This window comes from Pogona vitticeps, chromosome 1 (assembly GCF_051106095.1).
Source record: "Pogona vitticeps strain Pit_001003342236 chromosome 1, PviZW2.1, whole genome shotgun sequence".
NCBI lineage: Eukaryota > Metazoa > Chordata > Lepidosauria > Squamata > Agamidae > Pogona > Pogona vitticeps.
Window position 1 is genome coordinate 148,416,338 of NC_135783.1, and position 18,368 is coordinate 148,434,705.

At 38.6% G+C, this 18,368-nt stretch overlaps 1 protein-coding gene across 1 annotated transcript in view; it reads right to left on the reverse strand.

Annotated features, from left to right (window-relative positions):
• RANBP17 (RAN binding protein 17) overlaps nucleotides 1–18,368 on the reverse strand; it is a 308,485-nt gene that overhangs the window by 70,976 nt on the left and 219,141 nt on the right. Inside the window, exons 22-24 of the mRNA XM_073002881.2 lie at nucleotides 15,849–15,931; nucleotides 9,613–9,827; nucleotides 4,852–4,990 (exon numbers count right to left, since the gene is read on the reverse strand). Of these exons, the coding sequence (XP_072858982.2) occupies nucleotides 4,852–4,990; nucleotides 9,613–9,827; nucleotides 15,849–15,931 (437 nt within the window). The remainder of the gene's footprint in view (nucleotides 1–4,851; nucleotides 4,991–9,612; nucleotides 9,828–15,848; nucleotides 15,932–18,368) is intronic.

Consider the following 18,368-nt stretch of genomic DNA (forward strand, 5'->3'; position numbering starts at 1 on the left):
ACCATCAATGGATGCAACCTAATATCCATACACCTATCAGGAATTCATTCAGTCTGCAATGTCCACATTGGGATGGAATTTAACTGGAAAGCTCACTGACAGCAATACCTGGCCTAATTTTTGGATTCTTCAGTTTCTTCCCAGCTGTCGAGTTGTTGTGGGGGGGGGGGGGAGAGGACAAAACAAGGCTATGGCATAGGATGACACCTCATTCTCTTTCCATCTTCTTTCACTGTAATTTGTAATTTTTGTATGAATGAACAGGCTAAATAGCTTTGGATGAGATATAGAAATAGAAGCAGAAAAAGTATGAATGTCTTTTCACTGGTTTTTCATGCCTTCCATATAATATCCCATGCAGATCAATGCACACTCAATAAAGAAAAATGGCATCTACATCCGGAAATCATGTCTCTCCCCTGTAAAAGAACTGCTTCTTGATCATCACAGAGGATGCTTATTGAAGAATTGCAAGTAAAGATTTTCTGCAACAATCATTTATCAGGGCAAATGTTAACCACTGGTACATATACTACCAGTGGGACACACGAGTAGCTTAGGACATGAGATTTTTACAACAATGACTAAGAATTCACCCTCCCTTTGTTCCCACATCCTATTGTATCTATCCATTACCAATTAACTACATGTGAAGTTACTGATATGCTAGCAACAGCTCTGGAAACACATGGTTTCTCCTAATCCTCTGTCCCCCCCCCAACCTACCAACTTTCTATAAATGATAAATAACAGAATGCATATAAACATATAAATGCCCTTCTTGGGGGCAGAGGCTTCTTATTAGACTGGGATACAGGTTCTTTGAAAGAAACGGATGGAGCATAAGAAGAGGCTGTATTTCCTGAGAATGCTTGGCAAGTTAAATTTATCTCAGCATTTACTTCTGTCATACTATCGTAGCACCATTGAGAGTGTCCTAACCTATGGCATTCTGGCATGGTTTGGGAGTAGCTCTGTAGCGGACAAAAAAGCTCTACAGAGAACCATTAAAATTGCCCAGAATATCATCGGGCTCCAGCTACCAACCCTGGATGACATCGTCACATCCCGCTGTCTAAGGAAATCACATAGCATCCTGAGAGACTCTTCCCATCCTGCTTATAACTTTTTTGAACTGTTACCATCTGGCAGAAGATATAGAACAATTAAGCCTCGGACCACACGTTTTCTCAATAGTTTTTATCCCAGAGCTATAATTGCAATTAATAATGAGCTTAAAGACCACCAGTAGTGAATAATTAGTTGGACTGTGTTATTTGGCCTGCGGTGTAGATGTTTGTATTGTTAGTGGGGGACTTTTAGTGGGTGGGGAGTGTTTGGGAATTTTATGTGTGTGCATGTATCTGGTCTCTGGGTGTCTGTGAATTTCGTTGTATGTGTATATATTTACAATGCCAATAAATTATTATTATTATTATTATTATTATTATTATTATTATTATTATTATTATTATTATTATTATTATTATTATTATTATTATTATTATTATTATTAAAGATACCAAAGGCTGAGAACCACTGACACAGTGCACATTAAGTTGAATGTTCATAAACACTCAGTTCTGTGCAGGCAACCAACTAGTTTAAATACTCATTTTCAATCAGTATACTGTATTTGGTTTGAATAGCATTGTGGATTTTTTTTTTTAATTACTGAAAGTCCATTTACTCAGAACAGCTCAATCTCTGCTGTGCACTAAATTCATCCCTATTCAAACCAAAGGAATGTCATAGAAAAGGCCAAGTTTAGGGTTTGGCAGGATGTGCCTGTCTTATTAAGCCCAACAGAAAAAGATGGCAGCAATAGATAATACCAGCTGAATAGGAATCACGAGCATCCTTTAGTCAAGTGTCCCTTTCCTTTCCTTTCTAGTACTTCACAGTCATTCTGTAGTATGGAATCAGAACAGCTGTGCTGTCATAACAGGAACATCTAGCAGGGCAGGTACAACCAGTGACCAGGTGGCAAGGTGCAAACCTGTCTTCCTACACAGGGAGGAGAAAGATGAAGGAAAAGTCTTGTCTAAACCAAGTGAAGACATGAGCTTTCATATTTCTAATTTTCCTGCATGGATTGCAGGCTGATCTGAAAAATAAGCCCTTTCCTTATTTGAATGGAGTGCTGCCTCCCAACAGTCTTCACTTATTCAAAACAAGATGTCTTTGAAATAAATGCTCACTTTGAAAACAAGACAGAAATAGTCACTGAAACATATGTAATAATGAAAAATAAATGGCTTAGGTCTAACATTGGTTATGTACTGCAAACTGCTTGAGCGAAACCAATCAAGTTTTTTGTCCTATTGTTTAAGTTAAATGTCTCTCTACGTAATATTAAGAAATGAATACAAATTCAGTACAAATAATTAAACTGTTGTTGAATAATCTGAGGAATCCTGCTTATGTGAACACTCTAGGATCTGGCCCATTATATTGCTTCTGCTAAGTTTTTTTTTTACCTTGTAGCAGCATATGAAAGTAATGAATACTTCACGAAATGTATCTGGAAATGCATATTTCATAAGTGTGCTTTGCGGTACTTTTAAACCAGTGCTTTGACTCTATTTGTTTTAAAATTGAATAACACAAAGTAAATCACTAACGTCCATTTAGAAATCAGTAGCTACTCTAAACATGCTGATACCGTGCAAGTAGATATTTTATATTCTTTTGTAAGTGATCTTAGCAGCACAGCGGAGAGGTCTACCCTCTCATCTGCTCACAGGGATGCAATTTAAGTATTAAGAGCTACTTATATTTTCCCATAACTGTATATCAAAGATGCTTGCGGTGTTCGTTTTTCTTCTTATTTTAAGAATGTAACAGAGGACATGTTATGCAAGACCCTCACACTGACTTCAATAGACAAGCAGAATCATTTTTTGAACTTGAATAGAATCCTTACTGCATTTTACTCAAGGGAGACAGACAAAGAATAAGCTAGTTTACAAGGCAGGGGGCAAGGAGAGAATGACAATTGTTGCTCTGGTGAACAAAGAGGGAAAAGGGACATGTCTACAGTAGTTAATCTAAGGAACGTCTGGTAGGCAGTATGGATGAGAAGGGTAGATGGGAAATTTTTTATTCATGCCGGGTTTTGTCTATGTCTATATGAGCACCAAGGTGGGGTGTTGCTATTGCTTGAAAAGACAGGTTTGTCCTTAATATTTTATAATGAGCATCAGAGGAAAAAATATTTCAAGTTCTTTGACAACGCCGTTGAGTATGCTACAATTTAAGAGATTTATTTTGTTTCACATGTAGCTAAAAACAAGTGCAATGCTGCCAGATTGGATTCCTCTTACAGAATACCAGAACGATCTTTTACAAAAGAGTCAAGGAGAAAAGTAAACAATTTAAACTGTTTAACATATAATAAAAATAAGTTGCACAGGAAAAAAAATACTTTCATTTTAGTTAATGACTAGCATTATAGTCTCAATCATAGGAGAATTAGAAAGGCTTTGCATGGTGATTATCAAGACCATGTCCTACACTAAATGAGACATTAGAAGGTTCCAATCCTCTTGAGTCAGCAGTGAAAAAGCCTGTTAACACTTAGAAAAAGGGCTCTTGGAGTGTTTATCCTTGCTATGAAGTCTAAGATAAGGATTTTTATGATACATGATCTACAGCTAGGGTATTCCAAAGCAGTAAATACTATTGCAGCCTATGGAACATAATGTATGGAATCATGATGCTTCTATTCAATAAACTTTTTTTTACTTTTAAAGATAGGGATTTCATACCTTTTGTTCTTTTAATTGGTACCATTATATTCTACATCAAACATTTCAGTAACAAAAAGGAAAAAAGACTACATTTTAAATTAAAATAAGGTAAATCTCAGCAGTTAATGAATTTTAAAAATGAACAATGTCTACTTTCTGCAGGCTCGGCCTCCTACCGTGTTTCCCCGAAAATAAGACAGGGTAATATATTAATTTTTGTTCCAAAAATGCATTAGGGCTTATTTTCAGGGAATGTTTTATTTGATAGACATGCCATCTTCTGGTTGTTGCATAATGCTACACAATGGTGGAGGGCGGGTTTCCTTTAACTAGGGCTTTTTTGGGAGAGGGCTTATATTACGAGCATCCTGAAAAATCATACTAGGTCTTTTTTTCAGGTTAGGTCTTATTTTTGGGGAAACAGGGTATTTTGCTACACACTGGCTAGAACCTATTTACTTTAACACTGTAAAGTTAACACATTCAAAGACAAATTCTGTACTCAGTTGCTAGAAATATTTGCTAATGACTGTGTCGTACAAAACTTTCATTTGCAAAACTTTCACTTTTTAAAAAGTGCTTATAATTTTGTTTTTCTGGAACTAAGTGACAGCTGGATTTCTAAAATTCTGGCAAATCTTAATTCCAATCAAAGAAAGACTTAGCTTTACTTTAAGAGAAAATGCTGTGCACTTTTACAGCAAGCCTGCTTTCAAAACTATATTTGGTTGAAGAACTGTACTCATACTAGGAAGGCTGACTTCAAACCTTAATTTTCCTATGAAAATTACTGGATAATTTTCCAACGCCTATGAAGTTACTGGATAATTTTGGGCAAAAATATTATCACTTGGACTCTACAGGGATTTTTTTTTATGTTAGTGGGCCTCGAGGTTATATCTATGACTACTTGTCTTGGCCAGATAGGCATTTTCTTCTCCATACAGAATGTTAAGATACTATTTCAGTTTTTCAAAAATAAGATTTTTATAGAAGAAATGTGTGCTGTATGGAAGAGTCAATAAAATATGATGTTCATCTACCTTGAAAATCATGACTGCTTTTGATTGCTACATAGTTACGTGGCATGCTTACTTACCCAGTGCAGTAAGTCCTTCAGATATTGAAGTAAATATATACATTAGTACATGAGGCTCTAAACTGGTGATGAAACTCATATGGTCCTGGGTGAGACATTCCAAGAGCGGGTAATAAGACTGGCTTAGCTTCCGATATTGCTTAGGGCAAAAGAGAGAGAGAAAATATTAGAAATTACATGAGTAATTAAAAACTACACTGAAATACTAAAGATACCTGCCAACTATGGCACTAAACTGACTTTACCTATTGTATTAAACTCATTTTCACCTAAAATATCATTCTAAATTTTATTCTGTGCTACTGGTCACACATTAGAGAATAATTTAGTGTCAAAGAATGCATAAACCTAGATAGTTAAATGTACGTATGTGCAAGCACACCAAAACATTATATGAAACTACAGTATGAGTGAGAGGCCTTACAGAGGGGTTATATACCTGAAAGTACAGAAGTGACCTGAAATCTATATACCGTACTATTACCATCAGGACTACCCCTGACCAACCTGTATTGAACAGAAAGGTCTGGCTCCATGTCCCTTCCATACTTTTACTTCTATCACTACGTATACAGGGCTACTGTATGTACTACAGCCTCTGAACTGAGCCGTGATTCACAGTATGTTTGATAGGTGAATTTACAGTTGGAGATCCATCCAGTGTGGTACTGTCATGAGAGACTGATTGGGTGATTTACGGCCAGTCACTCTCTTTCAAGCCTCACCTACCCACAAGGGTGTTTGTGACAACAAAAGGGAGAAGATGGCAAGGTGGGATGAAAAATGGGGTGAACATATCAGCCAGTCAATCAATCAATCAGCCAGTCAAGAAGTAATAGTGTTTTTAGACACTGTTTACTGGGTTCAGATTTTTCAAGCATTGGCAAGTTTCTAGCCGCTGCTCCTCTCCTGGCTTCTCACTGGATAACCTTGTGCCAATCATATCTCGCAACATGACTGGCCCCACAGGGTTGATGTAAGGGTAAGTGTAAAAGGAGGAGAGTGATGTATGCCACCTTAAGCTCACTGGAGAGAAGGGAGGATATAAATGTAACCAATAAGAACAATTGTTACCATTTTCAGTTCTAGGCATGGCTTTACTTGTCTTGTGTCTTCCCCACTTATTATGAGGGAAACCTCATGATTACAAGTTAACAGACTTGAAAATATTCTAGTACCTTGGGGTAGACATGTGCGAGATTTCAGTCTTCTAACTTAGAAAGCCTCCAAATCTTTTTGGGGTATAACAGCATACCTTTTTTTTGAAAGAGAGCTACCGTATTTTTCCATGTATAAGACACACCCCACTTTTCTAATCCAAAATTAAGAAATCTTAAGTGGGGCTTAGCAAGTGTAGGGGGAAAGGAATAAAAGTGCTGCAGAATCACTTTGATCCCTGCTTTCCCCTCCACTTGTTTTTGTTCTCTCCTCAGCTTACTTCTGTGTATAAGACAACCCTCAATTTTTAGTCTAAAGATTTTAGACAAAAGTATAGTCTTATACACGGAAAAATACAGTATACCTAGGATTTCACGTTTCTTCCCTTAGTAATGTGAATGGTTACCAAATGCCAGTTTTGAAACTGTTGAAGCCTTTGATATTGTGAAGGTGGAGGCCAGCAGAAATGTACTTGCTCAAATCCGATAATCCAGTTGTCTCTGGATAACTCTGATTGCAACAAATGAAACAATACTGTTTAACGCAGCCTTTCGGACCATGTTGCAAGGACTGTTCACAAATGCTTGCCCCAGGGAACTTTACTAACAGTTTTTTGTTCCACACACTCTATCACTATTAATGTTGTGTATGCTGAGAAAAGGGGATGTGGTGGCACTGCGGGTTAAACCACAGAAACCTCTGTGCTGCAAGGTCAGAAGACTTGCAGTCGTAAGATCGAATCCAAGCAACGGGGTGAGCTCCCGTTGCTAGTCCCAGCTCCTGCCAACCTAGCAGTTCAAAAGCATGTAAATGTGAGTAGATAAACAGGTACCACCTCAGCAGGAAGGTAACGGTGTTCCATGTCTAGTCACACTGGCCACGTGACCACGGAAACTGTCTACAGACAAACGCTGGCTCTACGGCTTGGAGACGGGGATGAGCGCTGCGGCCTAGAGTTGGACACAACTTGACTAAGTGTCAAGGGGAACCTTTACCTATGCTGAGAAAAAAAGCACTGTTGTGCTGGTAGCAATTGTGATCACAAAATGATGTTTTAAATGGGTTTTTTTCGCTTTGCGAAGATCGGTTCCCTGCTTCAGGAACCGATTCTTCGCATTACGACAATCAAAACAGTTGATCATTGGGTTTTCAAAATGGCCACCGGATGCTCAAAATGGCTCCCCGCTGTGTTTCTGGATGGATTTCTCCCTCTACAGGCACCGAAAATGGCCACCCTTATGGAGGATCTTTGCTGGACGGTGAGTTTTTCAGCCCATTGGAACTTTTTTATTTCGCTTTACGACATTTTCGCTTTACAGCGATTTCGCTGGAATGAATTAACGTCATTAAGCGAGGCACCACACCCACCCCAACTGCCTGGAATGCCCTAGCCGTTTAAGATCATTACAGCAATTGTGGACAGTCACCAAAGAGTTGCACTGCTGATTCTCCAGTAGAAGACCATGGCACAAGGCTATATGACTGGAGGGATACAGCAGGGGTGTTGAAAGGCATGGTGCAACTAACATGAGGGAACATCTCTTTCCTTCTCTTTACATCTCCTCTTATCCATGTCTTCTTGTCTTTACCAGATCATCATGCTACTGTTGCTCAATTCGCTCATTCTGAGAATTCTTAAGTCAAGCAAACAAGAAAGGCACTCAACTCCTGCTTTCTTGATTTATTTGTGAACCCATGGATTGAAAAGCTCTTTGAGTAGGTTGGACCTAATCAGAGCTCCCACGCTATGTGGAATTATAGAGAGGCGAACAATAGGTGGAAAGCTGCCTACTCTCCCCTTCCTAGCTAAACTCAACTGGCCATTCTCTCCTATTTATCAACTGTTTGGCACATGCACATCAGTTGCAGATGGTCAAAGGCTGAAGTCAACATACGGTGGTATGGACAATATGCTCACTATGAACATTTTTGGGGATATTTTGCAAGGTTGTATAGCCAGTGATGAGCCCGGAAATACGAGCCATACCATCTTGGTTTGAAATAGTACTGCAGGTCATCCCAGGGAGGATGTGTGAACTATAGGCAGGGTAGTCTCGTGACGGTGGTCAATGTCAAGTTTGGTCGGGCTTGGGTCAAGATGCCGTGTCTTCTGCCTCTTTTTATGGGGCGCATCTGTGACCGAGCCCAGTGGAGAACCAGGGCTAGTCCCAGTTTCGAGTTGGATCTCGATCAAGCTATGGAAAGACTCAGGAGAGAGACTCATGTGCGGTGATATAACCAACTGCGGCCTTGAGAGAGGAATCTCCTCATCTTCCGATGGTATAGTAACAGATACCATATCATGCTGGGTATGAGACATCGGTGTCGGTAGAGAGGGTGGAGCTGGAAGCCTAGATGACTTAGAAGATGACCTCTTCATTTTCTTTGGTGTCAAGCCCAAAGGAGGTTTTGATGTCGACATCGAGGTGGTCGACCTCAAGCCCAAGGATGCCAATTTCGCCAATTTACAACTCTCCGAAGGGGAACAGCCAGCAGCCGGAGAAATTCCAGAAAGAGGAGCATGACGCGGTTCCATAGTGGAAGACCCAGTAGGGGAAAGAGCTTTCTCCCACATATAGGAGTGTAATCTCTGACGTTTCTGCTTCAACGCAGGCTTAGTAAAAGCCTTACTAAAAGAGTACAGGAAACAGGCTGGTGTTCTTTGCCGAGGCAGAACAAGCACTGTGAATGGCCATCGGAAAGAGGCACCTTATTATTACAGGATGCACAGTGTTTGAAAGGCCCTGACACAGCCCTAAACTTGAAACAACACAGTTTTATGCTTCCAGATTGCACTCACAATTACAGAAGAAGGGGGAAACAAACCAAAGTCAAAAACAGGGAGGTCCAAGATTGATTAAAGGATTAAGGAAGAAAAAAATCACCAAGTTCTTATTCATTTTGCTGCTGTAGCGGTGGCAGAAATAAAACTGAGGTATTTGGTGCCAGGGGAGGGGTTATAGCCAGCGTGTGGGAGGTCCTCGCACCATGTGCCTGAGCTCTAAAAGATTCCAAAGCTGCTCTGCGCAGGTGCAGATTAACCCATTAGTGTGCATTCACAGAGACCATGAAGAAGGACACCACTATTCTAGAGAATATGGCCTAAAGAAACTGCTGCAAGTGTGTGTTATTATGAAAAAAACAACAGAAAATAACACTGAGTGACTCTGGGCCAACACTGGGTGTCTTTTTTGCCTGATCTACCACACAGGGTTGTTCTGAGATTAAACTGAGGAGCAGGAAAGCCATGGATGTCATCCTGGAGGTGAGGCAGGATATAAATAATAAATAAAAACAATATGGCAGGTAAGCAGAATTAAGACAGCTGAATGGAGGTTATTACTGAAGCTATTATGGACATACAAAATAATCAATACTCCCTGATACTAGTGATACTTTTAAAATATTTTGAAGTGAACATGCATTGTTTGTGTTCATGGAAATAAAAATGGAATTTCTGCCTGCAGGACCGCCAACAAATACAGATAACTGAGACGGAAAGAACTGCACCTGACTTGTTCTAGATCGCCCCCCCCGCCTCTCCATTTGAAGCCTGTGATTTCATATTTTGCATAAAGACTCCCAAGATGAATAATTGCTTACTAGCAAATCACTGTGGGATACTGAGAGCAGCATTTTGACAAAGGCCTGAAGTACATTGTCAAAGTGGTTGTCCCCATACAACTTGAAGACGCCAAAGCTGACATAATTTCCACACAAGGCAGATTTGAGTGCAGAGTAACAGATGGAAATACCCTTGAGTTTCATTGGATAAACTTGATCTTTCGACAGCGTCCCAAGAGAGAGGATCTGATTACCTGTTTGCAAGAAGGGAGAAAAAGAGCAGATAAAAGAAAGAGAAATTGACTTTATTGGAAAATCCTAGTACTGTAAATGTGTAACTTCACATTTTCATGTCACAGTTCTTCTTAATTACACAAGGACATACAAATTTGTATTTCAGAAAAGTAACCTCTACATTTTAAAGGAGATAGATGAGTATTTCAACAGAACTTGTAGTACAGCATAAACTAGATACGACACCAACTCTGCAGAATACAGTAGGCCTGGCAACAAATTCCAGTGCTTTCACATGTTAGCAAATGCTTGGTAATAAACATATGATATATAGATTGTCAGGAGACATGCTTAGTTTTCAAAACAAAATGTTTGTACCATACTAGAAGCAAGAGTAACAGTTTTACTGCCTCAATATTCTTTTATTCCAATAATGTTATTATATACGTATATGGTAGGCCTAGTATGAGACAATGGCTGTTTTGAGATCTGCTGAACAGTTCACAGGAATCCGTTTAATGCTGGGTCAGACCATGGTTCCATTTACCCAGGCTTCGTCATATGTACTGCCAGTGGCTCTCCAGAGTTTCAGACAGGATTATTTTCTATTTATTTATTTTATTAGATTTGTACCCCACCCATCTAGACTACGTCTACTTTGGGCAGCTCAAATGGAGAAGCCAAGGAGTTAACCTGGGGCCTCCTGCACACAAAGTGGGTGCTCTACTACTGAGAAGCAGCTCCTTTTTAAACTCAAGGGTCTTTTAAAACATGCTACCTATAATAAAGATATAAAGCGCATTTCTGTTAATCATTCTTCATACGATGCAAAAAGGAAAAGGATCACGTTATTAGAGCTGAAGGAAATACATCTTGAGTAAGTAACAGTGTTCAGTCCAGGACTGCACTCCTCCCATTCTAGGTCCAACCACAACTGGACACTGAAACCTGCAGTGATCTGCACTGCTCTGGAAGGCTGTGCTCACACTGATGATGGCTCTTGTTGTACTTGAGAAAAATCCAACTAAAGGGATGCGCTGGATCCACCATAAGTAAGCAGACAATTAAAAACAAAATGGGAAAGTTTCAAACCTGAAAGACTGGTTTAGGACTTTGCAAGATAAACCACCTGGCACTGGTGACCATAATACTCCATCCTAATAGATGTCTGGCTAGCCACCCCACTCCCCACTAACTGGACCACTCATGTTACTGGAGCTGAAGGAAATACATTTTGAGCAACACTATTTAGTCCAGGACTGCACTCCCTCAGTTTTAAGTCCAACAACAACTGGGCAGTGAAACTTGCAGTAATCTGCACAGCTCTAGGCACAGGTACATCACTACACACATGAATCACTACATGCAAAGGGCATGACTACCGTGTTTCCCCAAAAATAAGACAGGGTCTTATATTACTTTTTGCTTCAATAAGCTCCAGTAGGGCTTATTTTCCGGGGATGTTTTATTTTTTTCATGCACAACAAATCTTGTTGTTTGTTGTTTAGTCGTTAAGTCGTGTCTGACTCTACGTGACCCCATGGACCAGAGCATGCCAGGCCCTCCTGTCTTCCACTGCCTCCCGGAGTTGTGTCAAATTCATGTTGGTTGCTTCAATAACACTGTCCAACCATCTCATCCTCTGTCGTCCCTTTCTCCTCTTGCCTTCACACTTTCCCAACATCAGCATCTTTTCCAAGGAGTCTTCTCTTCTCATGATATGGCCAAAGTATTGGAGCCTCAGCTTCAGGATCTGTCCTTCCAGTGAGCACTCAATCTACATTCATTCAAATACAGTCATGTCATCTTCTGGTTGCTGCACGATGGCGCAGGGTGGGGTTTCACTTAACTAGGGCTTATTTTTTGGGTAGGGCTTATATTATGAACATCCTAAAAAATCATACTAGGGCTTATTTTCAGGTTACATCTTATTTTCGGGGAAACAGGGTAGCATGTGTGTTCTTATGGGGAGGCTAGATGACATGAGCCCCAGTGTGGGAAGATATTAATATGAATCCTCCTAATATGTTCAAGGGACAGAATTCATGGAAGAGGTAAGCAAAAGAGAGAGCAGACTTCATTCTGAATGGCTGGAAAAGTACAGTCAGCAGAGAGAACAGGGTAAAGCCTTCCAGAATAAAAACTCTCCAATGTCCTACCTAATGAAAAGTCCTGCTAGACTCAAAAGCTAGCCTATGTCTGTTTTTGAGGTTTTAGTGGTGTAATAAAGGATTCCCATCCACATGACCTTTTCCCAGCTTCTCCTTCTATTGCATGAGGAGTAATAGATAGCCACTGTCACATAAACAGGATAATCAGCCATCACTCCTAGCCCCATTCTAGCTGGGCAGAGAACAATCACAAGGGCTGTCAAGAGCTATGAAGAATAACATGAACATGCCACGCACCTCAACAGATTTCCAATAGGTCAGAAATTAATAGCACCACTTTATTAACAGTATTAACAGCAGAAGGGAAGGTCTGTGGGAGAGTATTAGGACACACACGCCACAAGAATGGTAACAAACAACCTTGAACTCTTCAAAGGAATGAAAGGATTGGCACCTAGGAAACTACAAAAGAAGTAGACAGAGCAGTGGATTGCTTCAGAGCACCACTGGTTTTTCGGTTACACTTTTTACTTAGGAGGACTAAATTCCAGAACACTGAAGGAAACGCAGGCTTATCAATATATTAACTTATTCCCAGGGTGGCCTTTGATAAATGATTTCATCAGTTTGTTCTGTGTTCTACGTTTCCTTTGACCTGGTAATACATCTGAACAGGACAAGCATGACATACAGTCACCCTTCCTCTGTCTACTAAGGAATTCCATTTTCCAGTGTTTAAATTTTAAGGAAAATGTTACTTTGATAACACAATCCTAGTGCCACATTTGAAATGCTTGTATGTTCTTGGAAGGCAAGAACAACCAGTCATGTGTCAAACACATTATCCACTCCTTGGATATTTTCTTTTTAATGAGTTCCTGGTACAAAATATAATACCTTCCAGTAACCTATGCTATACAACCTTGATATACCCCTAGCTGTTGTGGTGATGCAAAGCCAAGTAAATTAAAAAAAAAAAGTAGGAAATTGTATCTTTAATAAAGAGATGTTGCTGGACATAGAATTCAACTCGGCAGCAGCCTAAGCCACAGTGACTATTTAACAGTGTGGGTGTGAAGCAATTAATAGCAAAGATTTGTATCTAACTGGCTATATACCCAGGCAAAGTTCCATCAGGGGGTCTAGAAAGAGGTGATTTCCCTTCCTGCACATTAGCTGGATTCTTGCAACAAGATATTCTCCTTCTTTCCTCCCTGTTCCACCTTTCTGTAGTTACCCAAAAATGCTTGGGAAGGTTTTCCAGCTTTCTGGAGGAGACAATGAAGGCCATGGGGCAAGCAAGGGGAAAACTGCCTCATGCTGTATCTATGGACAGGCCTGGCCACCAGTGACTGCATCCAGTTGGATCCTGGCCTAAATGTTAAAATAAAAACGCCACACATTTCAATCATGTTTGATGCTACTGCAGGCTGGACCAGAACTTCATATGAACTCTCAAACAACAGAACCAAACCAGTTTCAAAACCACCTTGACATGTTTAAAGCAGGATTAGATATTAAGAACAAGAATTGGTACAGCAATACAAATCTTCAAAAGTTGTCACCAGGAATGGTCAATATGAAGCTGTGCAGGATAGTGACTAGACACAAAGTTTGTCCCATTCTTAAAAATTGAACAATTTAGTAAAATTAATAATACCACATAGCAAAATGTTATTTAAAAAAAAACATGCACTATTTTATTTACTTTCTAGGTGGAATGGATTACAGCATGAAGCTTTATACAGTAGACATTCTTGGAGCAATTTAAAGCTCATTAGAAATAATGTCCCTGGCTACTGGAAAATGGGGTAAAATGTAATCCTCATCCAAATGTTACCTGGGCTATGAGAACAGGAAATTGTTCTGTGCTACTGTGGCTAACCTTGATGCTGACCCTGAACAGTAACTGCTAGAACAGCTGAAAGCTGCAACAAAATTAAAAACTTACATCAAAGTATATCATGACAGAATACAGATAAATAAAATACAGCATATTGAAAAGATTATTTCTCTGTCAGTCTTTCAACATGGCAAGGTGGAAGAGTTCCTAAAAATAAAAAGATTGAACTCATGAACAGCTGAATAATATCTACAATATGGCCTAGAAAAAAAACCTTTTCAGCCAGTTACGCTAGCATTCAGCACATCTGCATGTTATATCTACAGACATATACAGACACAGTGTCTTCAAGCAAAGTGTGCCATCATAGGACACAACTGAATGCTCTTATACAACAACACTGTAAAGATGGGCCGATGGCAGACTGTGAACAGCAATATACTAGCTACCACCTACTTTTGTTGGTATTTTTGAAAACATGACAAAACGAGATTCAACTTTGCTCTGATTCAGGAGAGAATTTTTAATGTTCTCTTAAGCAAGAAATCATTCTCAAAACCACTGAACTTGAGATTTGTTTTGTCTTTGTAAAAAACCTTGAGTGTGTTCTCATATTTTTCATGTTTAATTCACATAGGCAAATCACTGGGATTGTTCATGTTAAAAGAAAAATAGCTCACACATCTGATGACAGCCAACCTCTGTTCTACAATATGAGTAAATGTGCAAAAATGCTCTTAGAAATTCTTTATACATTTCTCTTCCTTTTATCTTGTTATTGCAATCAGATCCAATCAAAAGAGGAGTGAGTAAAGGAAACTGGTATCTGGGATAGTTGTTGAATGAGATGTGGGCCAACAAGCTGAAGCAGCTTCACCAAACAAACCAAAACAAACCAACCCACCCACCCACCCACCCACACAAACAAACAAGTGATCCATAGTGTATCTGCTATGGTGCTGCTCAGCCTGTACTTAATCATGGGGTTATCCAGGCTCAGATGAGCAGATTACAGAGTAGACTACTACAATCCACTGATTTGTTACAGATTATCAGTGCAGATTTTCTAATTGGAAAAAAAAAATGGTCAAAGATAAAAACATAAACTGATGTGCCACAATGTTTTTATCTTCTTTATTTTTTAATTTTGTTTTCTGCAAAATAAACAAAAATGAATGACAGGGAAACATCACAGAGAACCATCATTTTTGCTGCAATTAGGAAAGCGGTAAGGATAAGAGTGGAATCACCAGCCTTCCATTGGTAATGGAACAGGATTGCATGAAAAAATAACACCAAACTAGGTTTACTGAAAGTAAGTTATAAAGCCAATAGATGTGTCAGGTGGATATAATTTAAAGAACATAACTGTATTTGTGGACATAGCCTTGATTATATGTTCATCATTTTCTTAAGTTATTTCCACAGCCAAATGTATCACAGCATATTAACACAAAGAAAATAAAAAAGCTCTTTGATTAATATAACTGGGAACCTTTCCTTTTCTTATTGCCTCTTAAGGAAACAGGATCTAATTAATATTAATAATGATTAGCAGGATTACACCCAGATCTTTAAACCAGGTAGCATCATTTTTGTAAGTATAAATCTAGAAACATAACTGATTTGAAATTTTGTAATTAAAAATTACTCAATATATAAATAAAATAAAATAATCTGTGGCTAAACAATGCTGTTTCTGTGGGTCATGGACATATACAAGGTTCTGTATGGCAGATACGTTTTTCTGGGCTTCCCTTTTAACTTCCCAAATAATATGCTTTTGATTTCATAAAAATAACAATCTTATTTCTGGATATCTCTGTTTTGCTTCCAAACCCAGGATAATCCATATTTGGTATTAAAGACAATGATGCCTACTGTTCTGAAATGCATCCCTTAAGGTTAATGAACCCTCTATCCAAAGTCATCTATTGTTCAGAGGTATTCTACACTCACCATTCCTCAGAGACAGAGTTATGAATACAAATATCTTTGGAAATCAAGCTCTATTTAATTAGACTGAGTTACACATTGTTTAATAAATAGGCACTGAAATACATAAAAAATCACCACGAGATACTCACCGTAAGTACAAATCATCTTACTAGCCTCTCGGAAGAGAAGAATCCCATTAGGAGATGACACATCAAAATTTAAACGTTGTGATCTGGAGGGAAAAAGGAACATATTTTAAAATATTCTAATGAAACAGATGTGTGTAACATATAGATAATGAATGCTGGTGCTAAGTTACAATGGCTATGAAGCCAAAATGGTGCAAACAAGAAATGGGTAATAAACATCCTTGTGGGAACCACAGTTTTTCAGGACTAGAACATTAATTCAAGGAGGAAAGAAAGAAAAAAACCCTGGGGGTCAACTCCAGCACAACTGCCCAAAGAAGACTGACCATACTCAGTGGCCACACAATGCTGCATGCCCCTTGTGGAAAGGTATAGAAAACAATGGTGGGAGGAAGGAAACAGAATAAAGCTGTTGCTGACTTACTGAAGTATTTTCTTGCAGGTCTCACTTGTTGTGTAACCTAAACTTTAGGAACTACCACGAGACTACTGCCTATTCAGATTAATGTTTTGCTTCCAACAGCTACCTGTAGGAAATTCATCCATACTCTACTACTCACTCCTTGTTGTTAATAACTTGATGATTCAGTACCATGTCTTTCCTTTTTAAAAAAACAAACAACAAACCAAACAAGCGTCAGAGGCTTCAGCTGTTAATTGACAATAGGCTTTACTATCCATATCTGTGGGTGTTTCATATAGTTCCACATGAGTTAATAGAAGAAAAGCACTCTTTTTATTCTGATGAATATGCTCAGACAAAATTCTGGAAAGGCTTGCAGAATTTTCTGTCACCCACAAGAAGAAGCTACAATTATGTAAACCCTAGGGAACAACTTTACAATATTTGTGTATTTGACAAAATACAAAATGATAACAACTGGCAAAGAGAAAAAAGAAGCTCACCGTCATGGTCTGATAATACACAATTTGATACTCAGTAACATATCTTCACCATGTCAACGTATATTGTATTATCAATTTAACCTGTGAAACTTAATGCAGTACACAACTCAAGAAAAATCAAAACCATCCCTAATGGCACTCTCTAAAAGGAACAATACAGACTATCTGCATATCAATGGGTAAATGAATATATTGAACATGCAAAGTGGTTAAATGAGCTCCCCTCTTTGGAGACTTAATCTACTAGGGTCTCCTTGCTTTGTTTACTGCTCTCACTGTTTGTAAAGCTGCCTTCTGAATCTTTCTTATATCAAGCAACAAGATTACTTGTTTGAAAAAGGTCTCCTCAGATCTTACCACTTTTGGAGGTACCTATTACACATAAATGATTGTTAACATTACTTAATTACAGTATATTTACACATAAAAGAGAAAATGAAGATATGCAATACCAGAAAAAGCTGCCTCAGTAAGGATATCAATATACTTAACACTCATTTAGAGTTTAGTTTATAGTGTTAAAATTGTTCAAACTGGAAAAATTTTGGAACACTTTTGGCCAGTCACTCAGTTGTAAAATAACAGTCTTATAAAGTTCAAAGACACTATTGTGCAATTTCCTTTAAAAAGAAAATAAATGCAGATACCCAAGAGTAATAACTATTTTTCCACTGATGTCATGACAATTGTGTAGTCAATGATAAACTATGAAATTAACACCAAGAAGTATCAACACAAGTAAGGAAATCCACATTAGTTACATTTACATCGACATCAACTAACAAAGCTAGGTACTTCTGTACGAATTATTCAGGAAGGCTTATGCTGCTTTTATATGAAATGTGTAATTTTTTAACAAGCAGGAACAGATTGGGCTCTCAGTACTGATGGGAAGGCATGCACATGTCTAAAGAATTATTATCACAGAAATCATAAGGGATATCCCTCTTCCCATAACTGTTCTTGTCTTTGGGTTCTACAGTGCTGCTAGCCCATAATTTCAGTGGTAAACAGAAGTACTCCGGTCAAAGAGGATCAAGAAAGTCCTGCTTTTCCTGCAGTGTTTACTCACTACTAATCTTTAAAAAGTGAACTTTCCTTTCACTGTCTTCTAAAGCTGAGTAACAACAGCCAACTGTACAGGATGATCTTACACGTGTTTTAAGTTTATCTCATTATGTTTAATGATGCTTGTTCCTACCATGTTTCCCTGAAAATAAGACAGGGTCTTATATTAAATTTTGCTCCAAAAACGCATTAGGGCTTATTTTCAGGGGATGTTTTATTTTTTTCATGTACAGCAATCTACATTTACTCAAATACAGTCATGTGATCTTCTTCTGGTTGATGCACAATGGTAGACAGTGAGGTTTCACTTAAATGTGGCTTATTTTGGGGGTAGGGCTTATATTGCGAGCATCTTGAAAAATCATATTAGGACCGATTTTCAGGTTAGGTCCTATTTTTGGGGAAACAGGGTACAAAAATGTGTACATAACGGTAGCCCAATTAAGCCTAACTGAATACTGTATAGTGGAATTTAGGGAGCTTTACTCCTGAGTAAATGTTTACAAGACCATGCACTTTAAGAGCTTTAAAATCTGCAAAGTTTTG